Raw genomic sequence first — 17429 nt, 5'->3', positions numbered from 1 at the left:
AAATATACAGACAGATAGTTGTAGGTATATGGATGGCTTGGCTCATTGCACTTATTTCTTTTCAAACAAATGCACTGTTTGTATCTCTTTTGAGTCTGGCTTAAAATGAGAATATTTGCAGCATTTAAAAAAATGGTTGACAAAGTTTGAAAACCTTTTTATCAGAATACTCTGCAAAGTTGTCACTATTGAAATTGAAGCACACCCTCATTGAAGCACTCCCTCCCGCCTTTCCCCTCCAAGTAGTCTTGTTTATTTATTTATTTTTTATTGAACAACAGAAATTTGGTATCTTTCTAGCATTGCAAAAAAGTTACATCATTACTGAATCCTGGCCCATTATTAAGGTTGTCATTCACAAATAAGCTTTTGCCAAAGAAATTGGAATTAGCAAAGATCTTCTGACAGAAATTGGATTGTTGTGTTTCATGTTAGTCTAAATTGTCTTCTATTTTTGTCAGTTATGCTATAATCTGTTACCCTGATTACTCTAGCTCACCGAAAGGGAAAAGCATAATTTCTCAAATTCATAGCTTAGTTCACAGTGATCACTTTTAGTTTCCAAGCAAAGTAGTTTAGTTTTACATTGTAGCGAATGAGCTTTGAAGTGGAAATAGGGACCAAAACTTTATTATGAAACCCCACTGTACATTTTTAATGTTGTAAAGAAAATAATTTTATCTGTTTACATATTATTCTCTTATTTAATTGCAAAGATAATGCTTTTTCTACATCTGGAATTTAATTTTATTAATTTGAAAATCTTTTAAAAAACATTTTAAAACTTTGTCAGCCAACTTGAAGCTCTCTGTGATCAGCATGTGAGAGCTTTCCTTGTGTCTCCTGCTACAGTTAGAATTCTTAGCTGAAGTTTTGCCCTGTGGAGCTTAATTTTAAACTTTATATCCATGTATAAAATCCTTGACTTAAAGCTTCATACTGGATAAAGGTCATTTTATAACTCAGAAAATGAACATTCAAAGAACGTGTTTTACTTTGTTTATATGATTAAATAACTTATTTTATGTTAATTGAAAACAAATGGCCATGATTTGAAAGTTGCCTTTTAGTATTTGTGGTTGTCATTTGAAATTATCCATAACCCTTGCTTTTATTGAGTCTCAAGCCCTTTTAAAAACAGCAGCTATGTCTCCCCTCCTTCCCCATTCTCCCTCTTGCAGACAAAAGACTGCATGTTGGCTAATGGCAAGCTGGACGATGACTTCGAAGAGGAGGAGGAGGGGGGGGGCCTGACGTGGGGGGCTCCGAAGGAGGACGCCGACGACGAGGAGGACTTCCTGGAGTACGACCAGGAGCACATCAAGTTCATAGATAGCATGCTGATGGGATCCGGAGCTTTTGTCAAGAAAATCTCGCTTTCTGCTTTTTCAGCCACTGATTCCGCCTATGAATGGAAAATGCCCAAAAAATCCTCCTTAGGTAGTATACCATTTTCATCAGATTTTGAGGATTTTGACTATAGCTCTTGGGATGCAATGTGCTATCTGGATCCTAGCAAAGCTGTCGAAGAGGATGACTTTGTGGTGGGGTTCTGGAATCCATCAGAAGAAAACTGTGGTGTTGACACAGGGAAACAGTCCATTTCTTACGACCTGCACACCGAGCAGTGCATTGCTGACAAAAGCATAGCCGACTGTGTGGAAGCCCTGCTGGGCTGCTATTTAACCAGCTGTGGCGAGAGGGCTGCTCAGCTTTTCCTCTGTTCGCTGGGGCTGAAGGTGCTCCCGGTAATTAAGAGGACTGATCGGGAAAAGGCCATGTGCCCGACCAGGGAGAATTTCACCAGCCAACAAAAGAACCTTTCAGGGAGCCGCGCTGCCGCCTCTGGAGCTGGCCCCCGCTCCTCCGTGTTGAAAGACGTGGAGTATGGGTGTTTGGAGATCCCACCGAGGTGCATGTTTGATCACCCAGATGCAGATAGGACACTGAGTCACCTTATCTCGGGGTTTGAAAATTTCGAAAAGAAAATCAACTACAGATTCAAGAATAAGGCTTACCTACTACAGGCGTTTACACACGCCTCCTACCACTACAACACTATCACTGGTAAGGAGCCCCAGACCAGAGCTCACTGCTCTGAAAATGAGACCTTGTGTTAATGGAGTTGTTCTGTAGAATAATGTAAAAAGAATAATCTATGCATGTACATTAGAGTTTAGTGTGCACGGTGGGGGGAGGAAGCACAAGAAAGTGAAAGAAGCCTTTCTTTTTGGGAGCATGTACTGTTCCTTACCTTTGACAGCTGGGAGCAGAGCTATCTTAGCTCCTCGTGTCTCTGTCATTGATATGCAGCATAATTAGACAGGTTCGGGCCTTAGTATTTCGGTGTGTTTTTGCCATTTTATGCTTCCCCCCCCCTTGTCCTTCTGATGCCCAGTCACTGCTGCTTTTGGTTCTTGAATAATTTATTCGTATATTCTGGATGTCTTTCCATATCTTTTTATTGTTCTTCCTGAACAAAAAGTCCCCTCCCTTTAAGGTCTTTTAAAATCTAAAGATGAACCGATTAAAAGAAACTCTTTCACAGGAAGGTTTCATTGCTCTGACTCTGCTGTCACCTTCTGCTTTGCGCTGTGCTCCGTGTTTTTTTTCCTCCTTTATTTAATAGGCTCCCAATCCATTCGATTAGAAGGGAGAATAGGCGCCTAAAACCAAGATCGGCTTCAGGTTTCGAAACAGCTAAAGTCTGTATTTTTTCTCTGTGTCAGAGTAATAAGCGCTTGAATTCAGAAAACCAAAGCCGAGTATAAAGTTTGTATAAGAAAAACAGTGTAGGTTAAGATGATCAGAAAAATGTAAAACCAAAAGTGAAAAATTATCTGACTCTGGACTAGAAAGGCTGGTGAAACTAAAACCTGTTTTTCTTTGTGGAGAAGAAACGAGGCCTCCTTTTCTACCATGCTGTACTGGCAGGAGCCCTGGGTTCTAGTCTGCCTCGGTCCCTGCTTCTGAGCTCATCGGCTGTGCGGGGGCAGCTCACTATCTCTGTTCCCGCCTCACTTTCCACAGTTGAACGTCTTCTTTTTTTTTTTTTAATTTTTATTGCTTTACGATGCTGTATTACTTTCTACTGTACAGCAAAATGAATCAGCTATACACACACACACACACACACACACACACACACACACACACACACACACACACACACACACACACACACACACACAAATGTGTGTATCTCCCCTCTCTTTTGGACTTCCTTCCCGTTTAGGTCACCACAGTGCATTGAGTAGAGTTCCCTGTGCTCTGCAGTGTGTTCTCACTAGTTATCTATGTTTATAGCAGTATCAATAGTGTATATGTGTCAGTCCCAATCTCCCAGTTCATCTCACCTGAACAGCTTCTTTTTAATCACTGCGAGATGATAGAGGTGTTGATCAGTGTCGATAACTTCTCACATTTTGACATCGATCATTTTTGCTTAAGGTCTTTGCTCGCCTCCACGACTCTCCTTTCTCAGCCTCTTGGTTTGTGTGAAATTCAACATTTTTCATTCAAGTTGAGAAGAAAACTGTCTTGTACTAACTGTCATCTTGTGTAGCAAATGTAACCCAGGAGTGGCGAGGCATGGTATCACTCCCACACTTTCCAGAGTGTGAGTGGACAGTGTGCAGGGGTGACAGCAGAGTGTGGGGCAGGACTATGTGCAGGGTCCGGCGTTCGTTGCTAGGTGACGATGTGTGATGGAGCCTTTAGAAAGGTGCCCCAGCACCTGCCTGGCCAGCACAGTGCCGAAGGAAAAGGGTTGAGTGATGATGATGTCACTTGGGAAATGCTTTTTTCTTAACGAGCATTAGTCTTTTGGCCACTTAAAAATTTTATGACCCCAATTTCTATGTAAGAAATATGCTTAATTTGTCATTAGAATTTAATTTCCAGAGGCTTCCGTATGATGTCAAATAATTTTGTCACTGAAGAATATATATGAAAACGAATCCCAATAAAAGTCTTTTCAGTGTGTCTGGGGGATCAGTTCTTTATCTGAGTTATTATTTGAAAATTGTGGAAACGTTTTTGCCGGAGCTCAGGGCTTCACTTTGGATCTTCCCTCAGATTGTTACCAGCGCTTAGAATTCCTGGGAGATGCAATTTTGGACTACCTCATAACCAAGCACCTTTATGAAGACCCACGGCAGCACTCCCCAGGGGTCCTGACTGACCTGCGCTCGGCTCTGGTCAACAACACCATCTTTGCATCATTGGCTGTGAAGTATGACTACCACAAGTACTTTAAAGCAGTTTCTCCTGAGCTCTTCCACGTCATCGATGATTTTGTGCAGTTTCAGCTCGAGAAGAATGAAATGCAAGGGATGGATTCTGAGGTTAGTGCCATTTTAAGATATGTTGAAGTCAGTGTTTAAAATAAGCCTTCCGACTAGGGTTCTCGACAGAGCTGTCTAGAGAGCCAGCCGAAGGCCAGGGTTGTGGTCCCCAGCACGCTCTGCGTGTTCCAGGGAGAAGTGAATGGGTCTCAGTCTTCAGGGGGAGGCCTTTTCAACTTGACCACTCATACTGTGGTCGTTCTGGCGAGGAGAGGGAGCCAGGGGGCTTTCAGCTGCTTCACCACCCCCAGTCCTTGATCCGGGCTCCAGGCGTTTAGGCACGCCAGAGCGGTGCAGCCCTCCCCCTGCCCCCAGAGAAGCTTTAACCTCAGTGAGAGCTCGGCGTGGCTGGTTCTGTCTTTCTTTCTGTTTAAAATAGGTCAGGAGTATTTGCTAATATCTCAGGTAAGCATCACAAATGTATGTTCTGCTTCTACTTGAAATGGGAAAATCTCATTTAAAACCCAAACTTCTAAATTTTTAGGGACTGGAATTTGAGAGGTTTCTGCTGTAAGTTCAGCCAAAGGTTCTTTGGTGATGGAGCTAATTCTAATGTGTTTGTGAACTATTTTGAAATTTTGTAGGAAAGGATTTTGCTGAGATCTTTCCAATCTCCTCTAATCCTTCGCTAACATCCATCCACATACCTGGGTACCCAGGAGAGCACTTGCATTTCTTCTTCTCCTCATTCTGATTCCTTTGTTCTTCTTTCTGTAGATTTCTTATAAGTCATGGAATCCATTCATAACTCTGGTAGCCATTTTAATTACTCTTTCTTTAGTTTGTACCTTCCTGTTTTTTCATCGCACAAGCCGTCGTTAGGGAGCAGTGCATTTCCTCGGCCTCCTGTGGGAGAGATGAAGAGCCTGGGTTTTGAGGTGTAGCCACGGGGCAGAAGGGTCAAGCGTGTTGAACGGGGTGGAGGATGTGCTGAAGGGGAATCAGTAGGCAGTGCCCTTCCTCTCCCCTTTCACCCTTGCACACTCTTCCAAGATTAATGGTCTGAGTTGGAGCACAGCTAGCGGTGAGACCAGGAATTAGAACCATCTCAGATATATTCAATATTATTTCTAGTCTCATTCTGTAGAAATATTTAAGCTTAGAAGTTGAGGAATTAGCTAAACCCAAAGTTCTCTTTTGATGACAGTTGGACATACTGGCTTTGTTAGTTTTTGTTCATTCTTTTCCTTCCCTTCATTTATATAAACATATGTATAGAAGTTACAAAAACTGATTGGGAATGTCATGGTCTGGCTTCTCTAACTTACTGTTTGATCTTGAGAAAGTCTCTCCACCTTTCTGGGCCCCAGTTTCCTCATTTGTAAAAGGAGAGAATTAAACTTGATAAGTTTAAAAATTCCCATCTACAACAGTAAGTATCTTATTTTTTCCGGTAGTCAGCATCTATTATATAGAACTTTGTGTGGCTAAACCATCCATTTAGAAATTACTATCCCCTCTTCTTTTTATTTCTCTTTCACAAGTAATGTGTGTGTATTTTAGAAAATACAAATAACCGAAATTAACATTTTGTGATGTCTTATTCCTAATGTACATAGACACAAAGTTATGTACGATATAAAATGAAATTATAGCATGCATAGTGTACCATACCCTATTCTTTTCACTTAATATATTGTGGATGACTTTCCCCGATCATTAATAATTGGGATTACAACTTTCAGTAGCTGCACGCTAGTGAGTATATGGCTATAATGTAATGTGTTTAAACAATCCTTTGCGACTGGGTGGTTAAGGTATTTTTTGTTAGGGTTTGTAATAAACGTGGATGCGGTAAATATACTTAAATATCCAGTTACCTCCTTAAGATGAATTCCTAGAGACGGAATTGCCACATCAAAGAATTATGAACTTTTAAAAGGCGTTTGATACGTATGTGAGTTTTTATTCTATTAATCTGAATACCTACTGTGTGTCAGGTTCCCTGTCATAGTGAACATTTATTAAGTGGTTTAATAAAAGGGGAGCTTGGAGGAAAATATCTTCCAAATAGAATTTCCCTGTCAAAGAAGTGGCAGTTTCCACTCCCCAAGGCAGCGTACACCCTTGCTTGCGCTGCCCTGATGAGTCTTCTGCCTGCCCCTTGCCAAGCCGCCAGGGGCTAGACCTGTTTCCGTGTGCAGTTCTGTGATTATGAGTGAAATATGAAAATTTTTTCCATCAATTTATTGCCTATTTCCAGTTTGTGTTAGGATTGTTTTTGTTTTTATTTGGAAGTAATCTTTTTTCCTTTGTTGACTATAGAATACTAACTAGGGAAGGGCTTTTTTTCTTTTTCTTTTTTTTTTTTTTAAGGTAAGGTAACGTTTGTGAAGAACCTATTAACGGTGTAATTGGCATGTCATAAATGTTTGATGTTGTTACCCTTGTTAAAGATGTAGTAAGAGTCATATCCAAGAAAAGAAACACATCTCTGTAGACTGCCTTTCAAAGCGGCCTTTTTGCTTACGAGTCACTTTTCTCCCTATAATAGCTTAGGAGATCTGAGGAGGATGAAGAGAAGGAAGAGGATATTGAAGTTCCAAAGGCCATGGGGGATATTTTCGAGTCGCTTGCTGGTGCCATTTACATGGATAGCGGGATGTCGCTGGAGATGGTTTGGCAGGTGTACTATCCTATGATGCGGCCGCTGATAGGTACAGTTGGCTCCCCTTCGAGAGAGGCAGAATCACAATTAAAAACAACTTCAAGGGTACTAATCACATTATTCTTTCATTTTGATTACAGAAAAATTTTCTGCAAATGTGCCCCGTTCCCCTGTGCGAGAATTGCTTGAAATGGAACCAGAAACCGCCAAATTTAGGTAAGCAAAAATATGCGTGGAAACAGTTAAATTACTGAAAAACAAGGGGGAAGAGTTCTTGAAGATGCCATATGCGAATGATTTTGAAAAATATTTACCCTGGGACATGCTCTTGTGCAGTTGCTGTTTGTAGCCCGATTGACTTCTTTTTGTTTTGTAAAGTAACGCTGAGTGAGAGAAAGAGCTGCAGCCCTGTCTGTCGGTAGTATGTAGCAGTCATAACGCATGTTTCCTTCGTGTGGTGTCAGCTTGTATCGGGGACTCTCAGCCTGAGAGTACATACTTGGTGCTGACTGACTATAATAATAAATACTTCTGACTTCTAATTCAAGCTGTTTGGCTTTGTTACAGCCCGGCTGAGAGAACTTACGATGGCAAGGTCAGAGTCACCGTGGAAGTAGTAGGAAAGGGGAAATTCAAAGGTGTTGGCCGGAGTTACAGGATTGCCAAATCTGCAGCGGCAAGAAGAGCCCTACGAAGCCTCAAAGCTAATCAACCTCAGGTTCCCAACAGCTGAAACCCCTTTTTAAAATTAAAAAAAAAAAAGCAAAAAAAAGCAGAATTAAGGTGGAAAATATTTAAGTTGAAAAGGATGATTTAAAACTGATAGTGAGTGGAACGAATTGAAGGCAGAATTTAAAGTTTGTTTGATAACAAGATAGGTTACAGAATAAAACATTTAACACATGTATAAAAATTTTGGAACTAACTGTAGTTTTAGTTTTTTGCGCAAACACAATCTTGTCTTCTTTCCTCACTTCTGCTTTGTTTAAATCACAAGAGTGCTTTACTGATGACATTTAGCAAGTGTTCAAAGAAATTGAGAGTTTTTGTTTTGTTTTGTTTCGTTTTAGTTTAATTCTGTCAGCTTTGCTTAGAGTTCGGAGGCCAAGGAGCTTAAACCTGGAATAGCCCCCAGGGTTCTGTTGAGAGCTCTTGACACCCGACGGTGTGTGTGGCAGTGCCAGTCCTGCGTAGTTGATAAGCTGAGTAGAGCGATGCAGTTTGCGAGAGAAGTGTGCCAGTGTTGTCTTTCCTTTCCACGTTAGAGCGTGTAAGATGATGTTTCCTGGTCGCTGTTGCACTTAATAGTAAGGGACAGATTTTTAATTAACATTGGCTGGCATGTTGGCAAATCACATTTTAGTTTTCTCATGCCATGTTGTCTTGCATAAAAGAGGTTCTTGCCTTAAGAGTAAAACCCTCATGGATATTCTTTCATTTCTCATCTTTTTGGAACAAACTGTTTTACATTCCCTTCGTTGTGTTATTATGCATTAGACCTTGAGACAGCGCGATACTTACAACTCACTAGTATAGTTGTAACCTAACTTATGACGGGATTATATGAGAATTTCTGTCATATGTGTACTGAAGACATTTTCAAAACCAGAATAGGTAGTCTATGGAGTTTTTAAAATACCATCATAAAAATAATCGTTGGCTAAATACCCAATTTTACTGAAAACCTCCTGCTAGGTAGTTCCGCTGATGGAAATTGTTTGTGGCAAATAATTTTGCCCTGTCGGCTGTTGCTCTAACAAAATAAACTTTAGACATATCACACCTAAAATATGCTGCAGATTTTATAATGGATTGGTTACTTATTTAAAGAAGCAAAACAGAGCACCTTACCCTTAGTCTTCTCACATACATTTCTGACTGTACTTTTCAGAGTGTTGCATGCGTATTTCACCTACCAAAGCTGTGCTGTCAATGCCACGAAAGTTTAACGTTTGCGATAAACTGCCGTAATTTTGATACATCTGTGATTTAGGCCATTAATTTAGACAAACTAGCTCATTGTTTCCATCTTTGGAAAAGGAAGAAAAAAGGCATTTTTAGGCATTTGCCTAAGTTTCTTTAATTAGACTTGTAGGCACTCTTCATTTAAATACCTCAGTTCTTTTGCATGCATTTTTTCCCCTGTTTGGTGCTATGTTTATGTATTATGCTTGAAATTTTAATTTTTTTTTTTTTTTGCACTGTAACTATAATACCTCTTAATTTACCTTTTTAAAAGCTGTGGGTCAGTCTTGCACTCCCACCAACATACCAGTAGAGTTTTGCTGCAATTTGCCCCATTAATTATGCTTGAAATTCAAGAAGCTGAGCAGAGGCGTCTAAATAATTTCCAGCACATCATTGTGAACGTGATGCCTCATGCAGTGCTGCATTTCTGTTTTAATTGCAGTTGAATACTGTACTTCTTGCTTTATCTGCACCACCTACCCCCGGAGAAACACCTCTGTGCGTGTGCACACAGAAAACTGTCAGCTCTGCTTTCTAAGGAGACCTGAGTGAAGGGGACGTTAAGCTTCTCCAGTGTGATTTGTTGTCTCCAATCTTAAACTTCAGTTGAGATCTAAATTATTAAATGAGCTTGAGAGCAAATCAGTTTGGGTGGACATGTTTTTAAAATATTTAATTCTGATTTGGAACCTTAGATTTCTATTGGTTTTTTTTTAAGAAACCTCCATGTAAGATCTCCTGGCAATTTAAAACCAAGCAATTGTTGGATTATGTAACTGTAAATGTATACAATTAACAAGTAAGGCTGGATGTGAATTTCACTTTTGAGGGTGATTCGTGATAAAGTTGTATCACAAATCTCTTGATAATTTATAAACTACCTGATGCCAGGAGCTTAGGGCCTTGCATTGTGTCTAATGCACTGATCCCAGTGTTAAGGGATTCACTGGCCTCCTGGCACCAAAATCAGATTGTTTCACAGTTACAATGCCCGTGGGGAGAAAAATGCCTCAGTATATTTTGTAACCTTAAGACGAGTATTTTCTGTTAATACTGAAAAGTTCAGACTCGGATGAGATTAGGTCACACAGTCTCAGGGGTTCAAATTTCCTGCTACCATTCAAAATGTTTTTATCAACAGCAAACTTCAGCTATTGCTTTTTTTATTTTTTTGGTTGGAGGACAATAGCTGATTTTAATTGTGACTCACGCTTTGAAGCAATCTGTGATCCCCTGGTTACTAAGTTAAAAAATAAAAACTATGAGTTAGACGTATGGAATGGTTATGAACGCTTTTGTGCTGCTGATTTTTAATGCTGTAAACTTTCCCCTAGTTTCGTTTATTGAAATGTTTCCCATCCATTAATTAAGGAAAAAAAAATCACTCTTGTTGCTCCACTTTACCACCTTGTCTGTCATCCTTTTGTTCCTGTGATTGCCATGTGAGACTGAGTGTGATTTGGAAACCCCCCCTGGTGTGGTTGTGCGGCCAGCACATGCGGGAAGGACTGGGCAGGCGCGTTTTGAAAAGCAACTGCAGAAATTCCTTACGATGATTGTGTGGAGGTTAGTTGGCATGAACCTTCATTGTAAATGTTTTTTGATTTTTTTTTTTTTTTATAATACACTTTCAGCAGTCCTGACTATGCTGCGTTTTGTAATAGCTTTTTTCCCCTCTGTTCTGTTCATGTAGCACAGATAAGCATTGCACTTGGTACCATGCTTTACCTCATTTCAAGGAAAATATGCTTAACTGAGAGGAAAAAATGTGGTTTGGCCTCGCTGCTGTTTTGATTTACCGAATTTGAAAAAGATAATTATAATGCCTGCAATGTGTCATATACTTGCACAACTTAAATAGGTCATTTTTGTCTGTGGCATTTTTACTGTTTGTGAAAGTATGACGAAGATTTGTTAACTGAACTCTTAATTATGTTTTAAAGATGTTTGTTACTTTTTTTTTCTTTTCTCTTTTACATTATGTGAAGTGATTAAATTTAGAATGACCTCTAACACTCCTGTAATTACCTTTTGAAATACTAATATTTTTCCTCTCTTAATAATAGCTTGCCCTCAGAAAGATTCAAATTGCCCTGCCTGAATAGTAAGAGACTGGAGGCTACTTTGGTTCTGTTGGTTCAGTTCATAAATACAATTATTCACCCAGCAGTCGGCTCTTTTAGTCATTACCTGACATCAGCCTGTGTAACTGCAGAGTGCAGAGACTAATCGAGACCCAGACCTACCACAGTTCAGTCTTAAGGCCCAGTTGATTTAAAACTTTCTGTCTTCCTCTGTTAGGGTGTCTGATCCTTTTACACAAAATTTAAGCCACCAAACGGAGACCTTGATGTCTTCATTTCGACTGCATCTGAAGTTTTTAGTGCCCCGAACCAGTTTGTGTTAGCTGCGGAATTGAAACTCATGTCTTGTTTATTACCTATATGGTTATTTTAATTACATTTAAATAGGTATATTTTTTCAACCACTGATTACTTTTCAGGAACTTAATTATTTCCAAATAAATTTCTTTATTTTATATTATACATGAGAAGTTTTTAAGATATGTTTAAGACCAAGAATATTGAAATGATTTTAAAAGTTGTTGGATTCGCCAGTAGCAATATCTAGGGAATTTGCATTGAGACTATTGTATTTTCCACTAGCAGTGAAAATGATCTTTTGAAGCTAACTTGTAAATATATTTTAATCGTTAATTGTTTTTTTTCTCTAGTCCATTTTTATTTGGACATCACCCACAATTTAAATTTTATAGATGCACTCAGAATTCACTGCAGCAGCAGGTTACATAGCAAAAACACAAAGGTGAACAGGAAGTGAAATTTCTGGCTTTTCTGCTGTAAATAGAGTGAAGGAAAATGACTAAAATCAAGTAAAACTAACACATATATAATTTGATTGACAAAACAGTATTTACCATCACATGCTGCAGCTGTTTTTAAGGAACATGATGTCATTCATTCGTACAGTAATCATGCTGCAGAAGTTCGCAGTCTGCACCTTATGGGTCACAATTACCTTTAGTCGTTTTTTTTTTGTAATAATTGTAGCCAAGTAAATCTCCAATAAAGTTATGGTCAGTTCACGTTGTGTCCTTTTGTCTTTTTCTTTTCTTGTTTTGATTCAGGTCAAGTTTAAATAGTTGTAGCAGAAATGTCTTTAAAGTGTTTTAATTCCATGGTCATCTGAAAACGCATACTTTAATATGATAAAACGTTGTTTACCAAGTTGTGCTTCCCATCTACTGGTGGAGTTATCTACTAACAATTGCCTTGTTCTTTTTCTGATTTAAATAATACCAGTGTGTTTGCCTGAAATTCTGCCACATTGACTGATGTTTTCCAGGTCCTGGATTATCTGTGACACATTTGACACATTCCTTAAGGGAATTTGGTTATTCTGAAGTCAAGTGGACAGAATGTTCGGCTTCCAGGTTTTTAGGACCCACTTCCAATATAGTATTGGTTAAGAAAGAATTCCGTTATTTCAAGCTTTGACCTAACCTTTCTGTAACTCAGTAAACCAAGCACTAAAAGGAATGCCTTTGCCGTAGGAACAAGATGGTAAGTATAAGTTTCTTAGAATGAGAAAAAAAATTCGGTTTTCCTTTATAAAAGTTTAAATTAATCTCTTCCTTTCCCCTCACTCTGACTTCTCAAAACTGAAGGAGAAAAAAGTATACGTATTTTAATCCTGAGGAATTTGGTTGAGTTCTACGTACTTGCGTTCGTTGGTGTTACTGCCCAGAATTCACTGCGTGGTTCAGGCCAAGCCTGGGAGCCACAGCCCTTTCCCGCTGCCTCGCCCTCCCTTCCTGTGGCTGGAACAGGGAACACAGCCAGGCCAGGCCAGGCACATCAGCTTGCAGGTTGTGATGTGCATGAAAAGAGTCCAGATGGAAGTGAGCTTGTTTCTTTTTGTGGATCCATAAGTGTATAATGTAGGTATTGGATGGAATGGTGGGTGCTGGGTGCAGCCCGCTTAGGCGTGGACTGAGTTGTGATCCCCGCAGAGACACCAGGGGCCAGGGAGTGCCCTCACGGTAGACGCGCGGCCAGGAGCGTTCCCGACCTGTGTGCAAGGCAATGTGGGAACAACTCGTAGATCTTTTTTATTTCTCTTTTTTCTTTTTGTGGTAAATTATACATAAAACTCACCACAGAGCCATTTTTAATTGTAGAGTTTAATGGCATTAGGTACATTCACATTGTTCTGCAACCATCACCACCATCTAGTTCCAGAACTTTTCTTCATCCCAAACTGAAACCCTGTCCCCGTTAAACGCTAACTCCCATCTGCTCCGTCCCCCAGTCCTGGTATCCACCATTCTGCTTTCTGTCTCTGAATTTGACTATTTTAGCTACTTACAGGTAAGTGGAATCAGACAGTGTTTGTCCCTTGGCGTCTGGCTTGTTTGTTAGGGTCCAGCCGTGTTGTAGCGTGTGTCAGAATTTCCTTCCTCTCCAGGGCCGAGTAACCTTTCGTTGTATGTATATTATCTAGACCACATTTTGTTTATCCGTTCATGTGCCGACGGGCGTTGGGTTGCTTTCACTTTTTGGCTGTTGTGAATATTGCTGCCGTGAACGTTGGTGTACATTTACCTGTTTGAATCCCTGCTTTCATTTCTTCAGCGTATGTATCCAGGAATGGAATTGTAGATCACAGGGTAAATTCTCTGTTTGATGTTTTGAGAAGCTTCCCTACTGTTTTCACAGCGTTGCACCATTTTACATTCTCGCCACCAGTGCACAAGGATCCCAGTTTCTCTCCACATCCTCACCAGCTCTTTATTTTTATTTTGGATAATAGCTCTCCCGGTGGGTGTGAGCTGGTATCTTATTGGAGTTTTGTGCTCATTGGCCATGTGTACGTCTTTGTAGAAATAACTCTTCAAGTCCTTTGCCCATTTTTGAGTTGGGTTGTTTTTTGTTGTTGAGTTTTAAGGAGTTCTTTATATATTTTGGATATTAAACCTTTATCAAGTTCGTGATTTACAAATACATTTTTCCATTCTGTGGGTTGCCTTTTTACTCCCTTGAGAATTCTGTCTTGAGGAATTCTGAATTGCAAGGCACGTTGGCCTCAAGGATTTCAAATAAGGGCTCTCGGACCTATACTAACTAAGATTTATTGAACGGGTACGAGGTGCCTGATCTGTCCTAAATGTTTTACACATTTTACGCCATTTACTCCTCACCACGATTACAGAAATGGTAGCCTTTGGAGGGAAGTAGAGCGTAGTGCATCACACTGAGAACTGGGGTCACAGTGTCTGGCTTCCGGCACGGTGCAACTTCAGGCAAGTGGTTAAGCCACCCTTAGCCCCACGTCCTTGCCTTTACAATGAGGGAGAGTCATTTGGCTTCAGTGAGGGTTCGTGTAAAACGCTGGGCTCAGGGCCCCACACATCCTAAGCCCATAATGAACGCTCATTGTTACTATAATCCCCATTTTACAGATGGGAAAAAACGCCTAGAGAAGGGAAGTAACTTGCCTGAGGTCACAGCAAGTCAGGGCTGGCCCTTGAACACCCATCTGCCTAAATCAAAAGGAGTGTTTAACCGTCATTCAGCAATTCCCTAATTTATGTGGCTCCTTTAAGATAAAGGTGAAATTAAAACATGTGAATGTGTGTGTGTGTGTGTCATAGATTTTTCACGCTGAGAAGAAAACCAGATGGTGACTCATAACGAACATGGGCGGCAATTGTGGGATTTGTTTCTTTGTTTTGTATGTAACCCTAGTAGCTCCTGAGGAGAAGATTCATGGTCTTTGTTAGAGAGCCCGAGTTAAAACCTACCATTACTCTGTTACCCAACTCACATTAGTCTGAAAAACTAGGGATGTGCCCAGCGGCTGTTTAAGGGCTGTGCATGAGGCCAGTAGTCTTGGTAAGAGAAGCCATTGGTTCCCCGTTTTAAATAACACTCTTCCTGGTCCAACAAGAAATAAGCGTTTATTTTAACCTCTCTGCTTTTTTCCCTCCTGCTTTTGCATTCACTGTATTTTGAAAAGAAAGGAAAGCCCTTTTACCTCAGTAAAGCCACTCCCGTTATGCTGTAAGGTGCCATTATAACAGGACCAAAATGAGTGAGTGAAGTTGGGCTGCAGTCCAAAGTGTGTGTTCTTTGCACGCACGCATACACACATGCGTGCATGCACGCGCGCGCGCGCGCACACACACACACACACACACACAGCCTTGCAGCAGAAGTGTGGCCCACGATGGCGTTTATGCCGTGCAAAGTGAAGGGGATGTTCCCTGATCTTGGTGACCTCCTCCCAGTTTTCCGTGGTTGTGGGACCGGGTGTGGTGGTTGGTGTGTGCACAACCTCAAATCTGTACCTAGGAAGTTATCTGGTGATGAAGCAGCACCCGAGTGCTATTGGTGTCTTGAAATGTTTTTCTAACATTTTTAGGGAATAATTTTTGATGAGCCTCTTACTAGTGCTGAGTGTTGCCTGGGTTTTTTGTTCTGAACATTGCCTCTCACTCGTAACACTCCCTACCCACCCCCACTTTCCTATCAGTGCCTAAATCTGCCTTTGAGATGGAGACTTGAGTAGATTCCAGGGATGTTCATAGATGTGATATGGCAAAAAAAAAAGGTTCCATGGTTCGCTAAGTTTGGGCATTTATGGGTTAAACATAGTTGAACAGGATTCTTTGCGGGGCTTCTCAGGTCCTTTATTATGCTGAAGTGCCTTGGGCCTGAGAGAGGGCTGCATTTCCCAAACTTATTAGACCACAGACCCCTTCCCAGTCGATCTTAGGTACCAGCATTCTGAGCGACACACTTGAAGACGTGCCCTGCCAAGCCCAGTGCCGTGTGCCCTCGATCTGCAGGTGTTAATGGTCCTTCAAGAGGTAAGGGCAGGCTCAGGAGAGGGTTGAGGGTGGAGGCAGCAGAGAAGAGAGTGGGGAGAATCCCCGCTTTGCCCAATGTCTTCACCGAGGGGAATGGGACCTGGGTCCTCCTGACTATTGTGTCATAGTCTGGGGTGAAGAGTGGGTCTTCTGGTCCATCGGACACAGTTGGTTCATGCAGAGCTGATAACCCAGTCGAGAAATGTGTGGAAGAGCCTGTGCTTTTCCTGAAGATCTGGTTTGAATGGACACTGATCTTGTAACTGATCTTTTTTCCCCTTTTTGCTTTGACTGCTTGGAAGCTCAGAGCCAGATTTGCAGCAGGCCTATGGGTCACCTGTTCACTGAAACATTTGTGGGCACCGTCTGTGTGCGGCACTCTTCCAGGTACTGAGGACAGAGCTGTGAGGGGCACGAAGACCTCGTCCTCATCACAGGCTGTCACATCCCACGGCCAAACCAACGGGTGGTTGCTTTCTGGGAATAAAACCCTGTGTTTGTATTAGTTTCTCATTTCCCTTTGCCCTCATCCCCCTAAGTCTCCATCCTATCCTGTTACAGCATCTCTACCGTCGTTGCCACAGATCTTGGGAATAAGATGGGCTGTAACAAGCATATCGATACGCCTTGGTCTAGGATATGCATTAAGCAGCTACTAAGTATTCGGCCTGAAGCTGACCTAAATGAGTTAAGGTAGTTCTTGAGAAGGCCGGTAGCCCAGTAGAGTCACAGCTTTGAACTTTGTTCCGGTTTTGCTGTGACGTCCCAGTGGGCCGGCCTGTTAAATGGGTACAGCCGCAGCCCACGCGCTGTTTTGTGAAGACAAGCAAGGCGACGGCCAGCCGTGCTCTCCCATGACAGGGGGCGTCGTGCTCTCGGTGTTCCCCCCGCTCCCAAGCCCAGGCTCAAATGTGGGCAGATGCAGTGGGACACAAGTTGATTTTATGGGAAAGTGTGTTTGAGCTTTAAGTTCTCTTAAGAGCCGTAAGGCCACTTTGGGTTTTGTTTGGTGGTTAGTTATTTTTACTTACATTTACCTATTTTGGAGTAAAGGGCTGAATCAGTCCTTAACAAGCCAGAATTCCAGCTTGAGGCTGTGTTTATAAATAGAAAATCAGAGCTTTCCAGAACTAAACTCACTAAAACCAATTCTGTTGACAAAGGTGAGGTACTGTCAGCTAGTGGTCTGAGCATTTCTAGGCATCGGGAATTCCTGAGTCCCAGACACGCCCCCAGGGTGATCCAGCTTTAACCCTCCTGTACCAAGGATGCTGAAAGGAGCCGTCAGCTGGTCCTCGGGAGCCTGCACTGTGGCCAAGTCATTAGCCTCCCAAGGCCTCTGCCTCCTCTCTCTACAGTAAAGGATCCAACAGCTGATATAGCCACAAAACTTGAACTTGTGAATGCAGAAGTAATAGATATCTGAGTCATGGCTGGTCGAGATCATGAATTCCTGGAAGCCAAGACCATGTTCTTGTTCTTTCGCTCGACTCATCAGCTATGCAATCATCCGCGAATGTCCAGGCCCCCGAAGTCAATGGGATTCAGTCAGTTAGGTCTCTCACATTCCGGTCGGGTGGGGGTGGGAGGGAAGACAGATCTGAAAGAAATCTGA

The 17429-nt window shown here is 41.5% G+C and overlaps 1 protein-coding gene across 8 annotated transcripts in view; it reads left to right on the top strand.

Moving 5' to 3' along the window:
- Window positions 1-12028, top strand: part of DICER1 (dicer 1, ribonuclease III) — a 65985-nt gene extending 53957 nt beyond the window's left edge. For all 8 annotated transcript variants that reach the window (XM_027120466.1, XM_027120465.1, XM_027120460.1 and 5 more), the window contains 5 exons: window positions 1182-2067; window positions 4078-4346; window positions 6841-7003; window positions 7095-7170; window positions 7522-12028. In XM_027120466.1, coding sequence (XP_026976267.1) covers window positions 1182-2067; window positions 4078-4346; window positions 6841-7003; window positions 7095-7170; window positions 7522-7687 — 1560 coding nt within the window. In that variant the 3' untranslated portion in view covers window positions 7688-12028. The remainder of the gene's footprint in view (window positions 1-1181; window positions 2068-4077; window positions 4347-6840; window positions 7004-7094; window positions 7171-7521) is intronic.
- The last annotated feature ends 5401 nt before the right edge of the window (window positions 12029-17429 follow it).

This window comes from Aethalodelphis obliquidens, unplaced genomic scaffold (assembly GCF_003676395.1).
Source record: "Aethalodelphis obliquidens isolate GAN/ISIS:26980383/991018 unplaced genomic scaffold, ASM367639v1 scaffold21, whole genome shotgun sequence".
NCBI classification, from domain to species: domain Eukaryota; kingdom Metazoa; phylum Chordata; class Mammalia; order Artiodactyla; family Delphinidae; genus Aethalodelphis; species Aethalodelphis obliquidens.
Note: the sequence above shows the minus strand (reverse complement) of the source record. Positions and strands in the feature narration are given on the sequence as shown.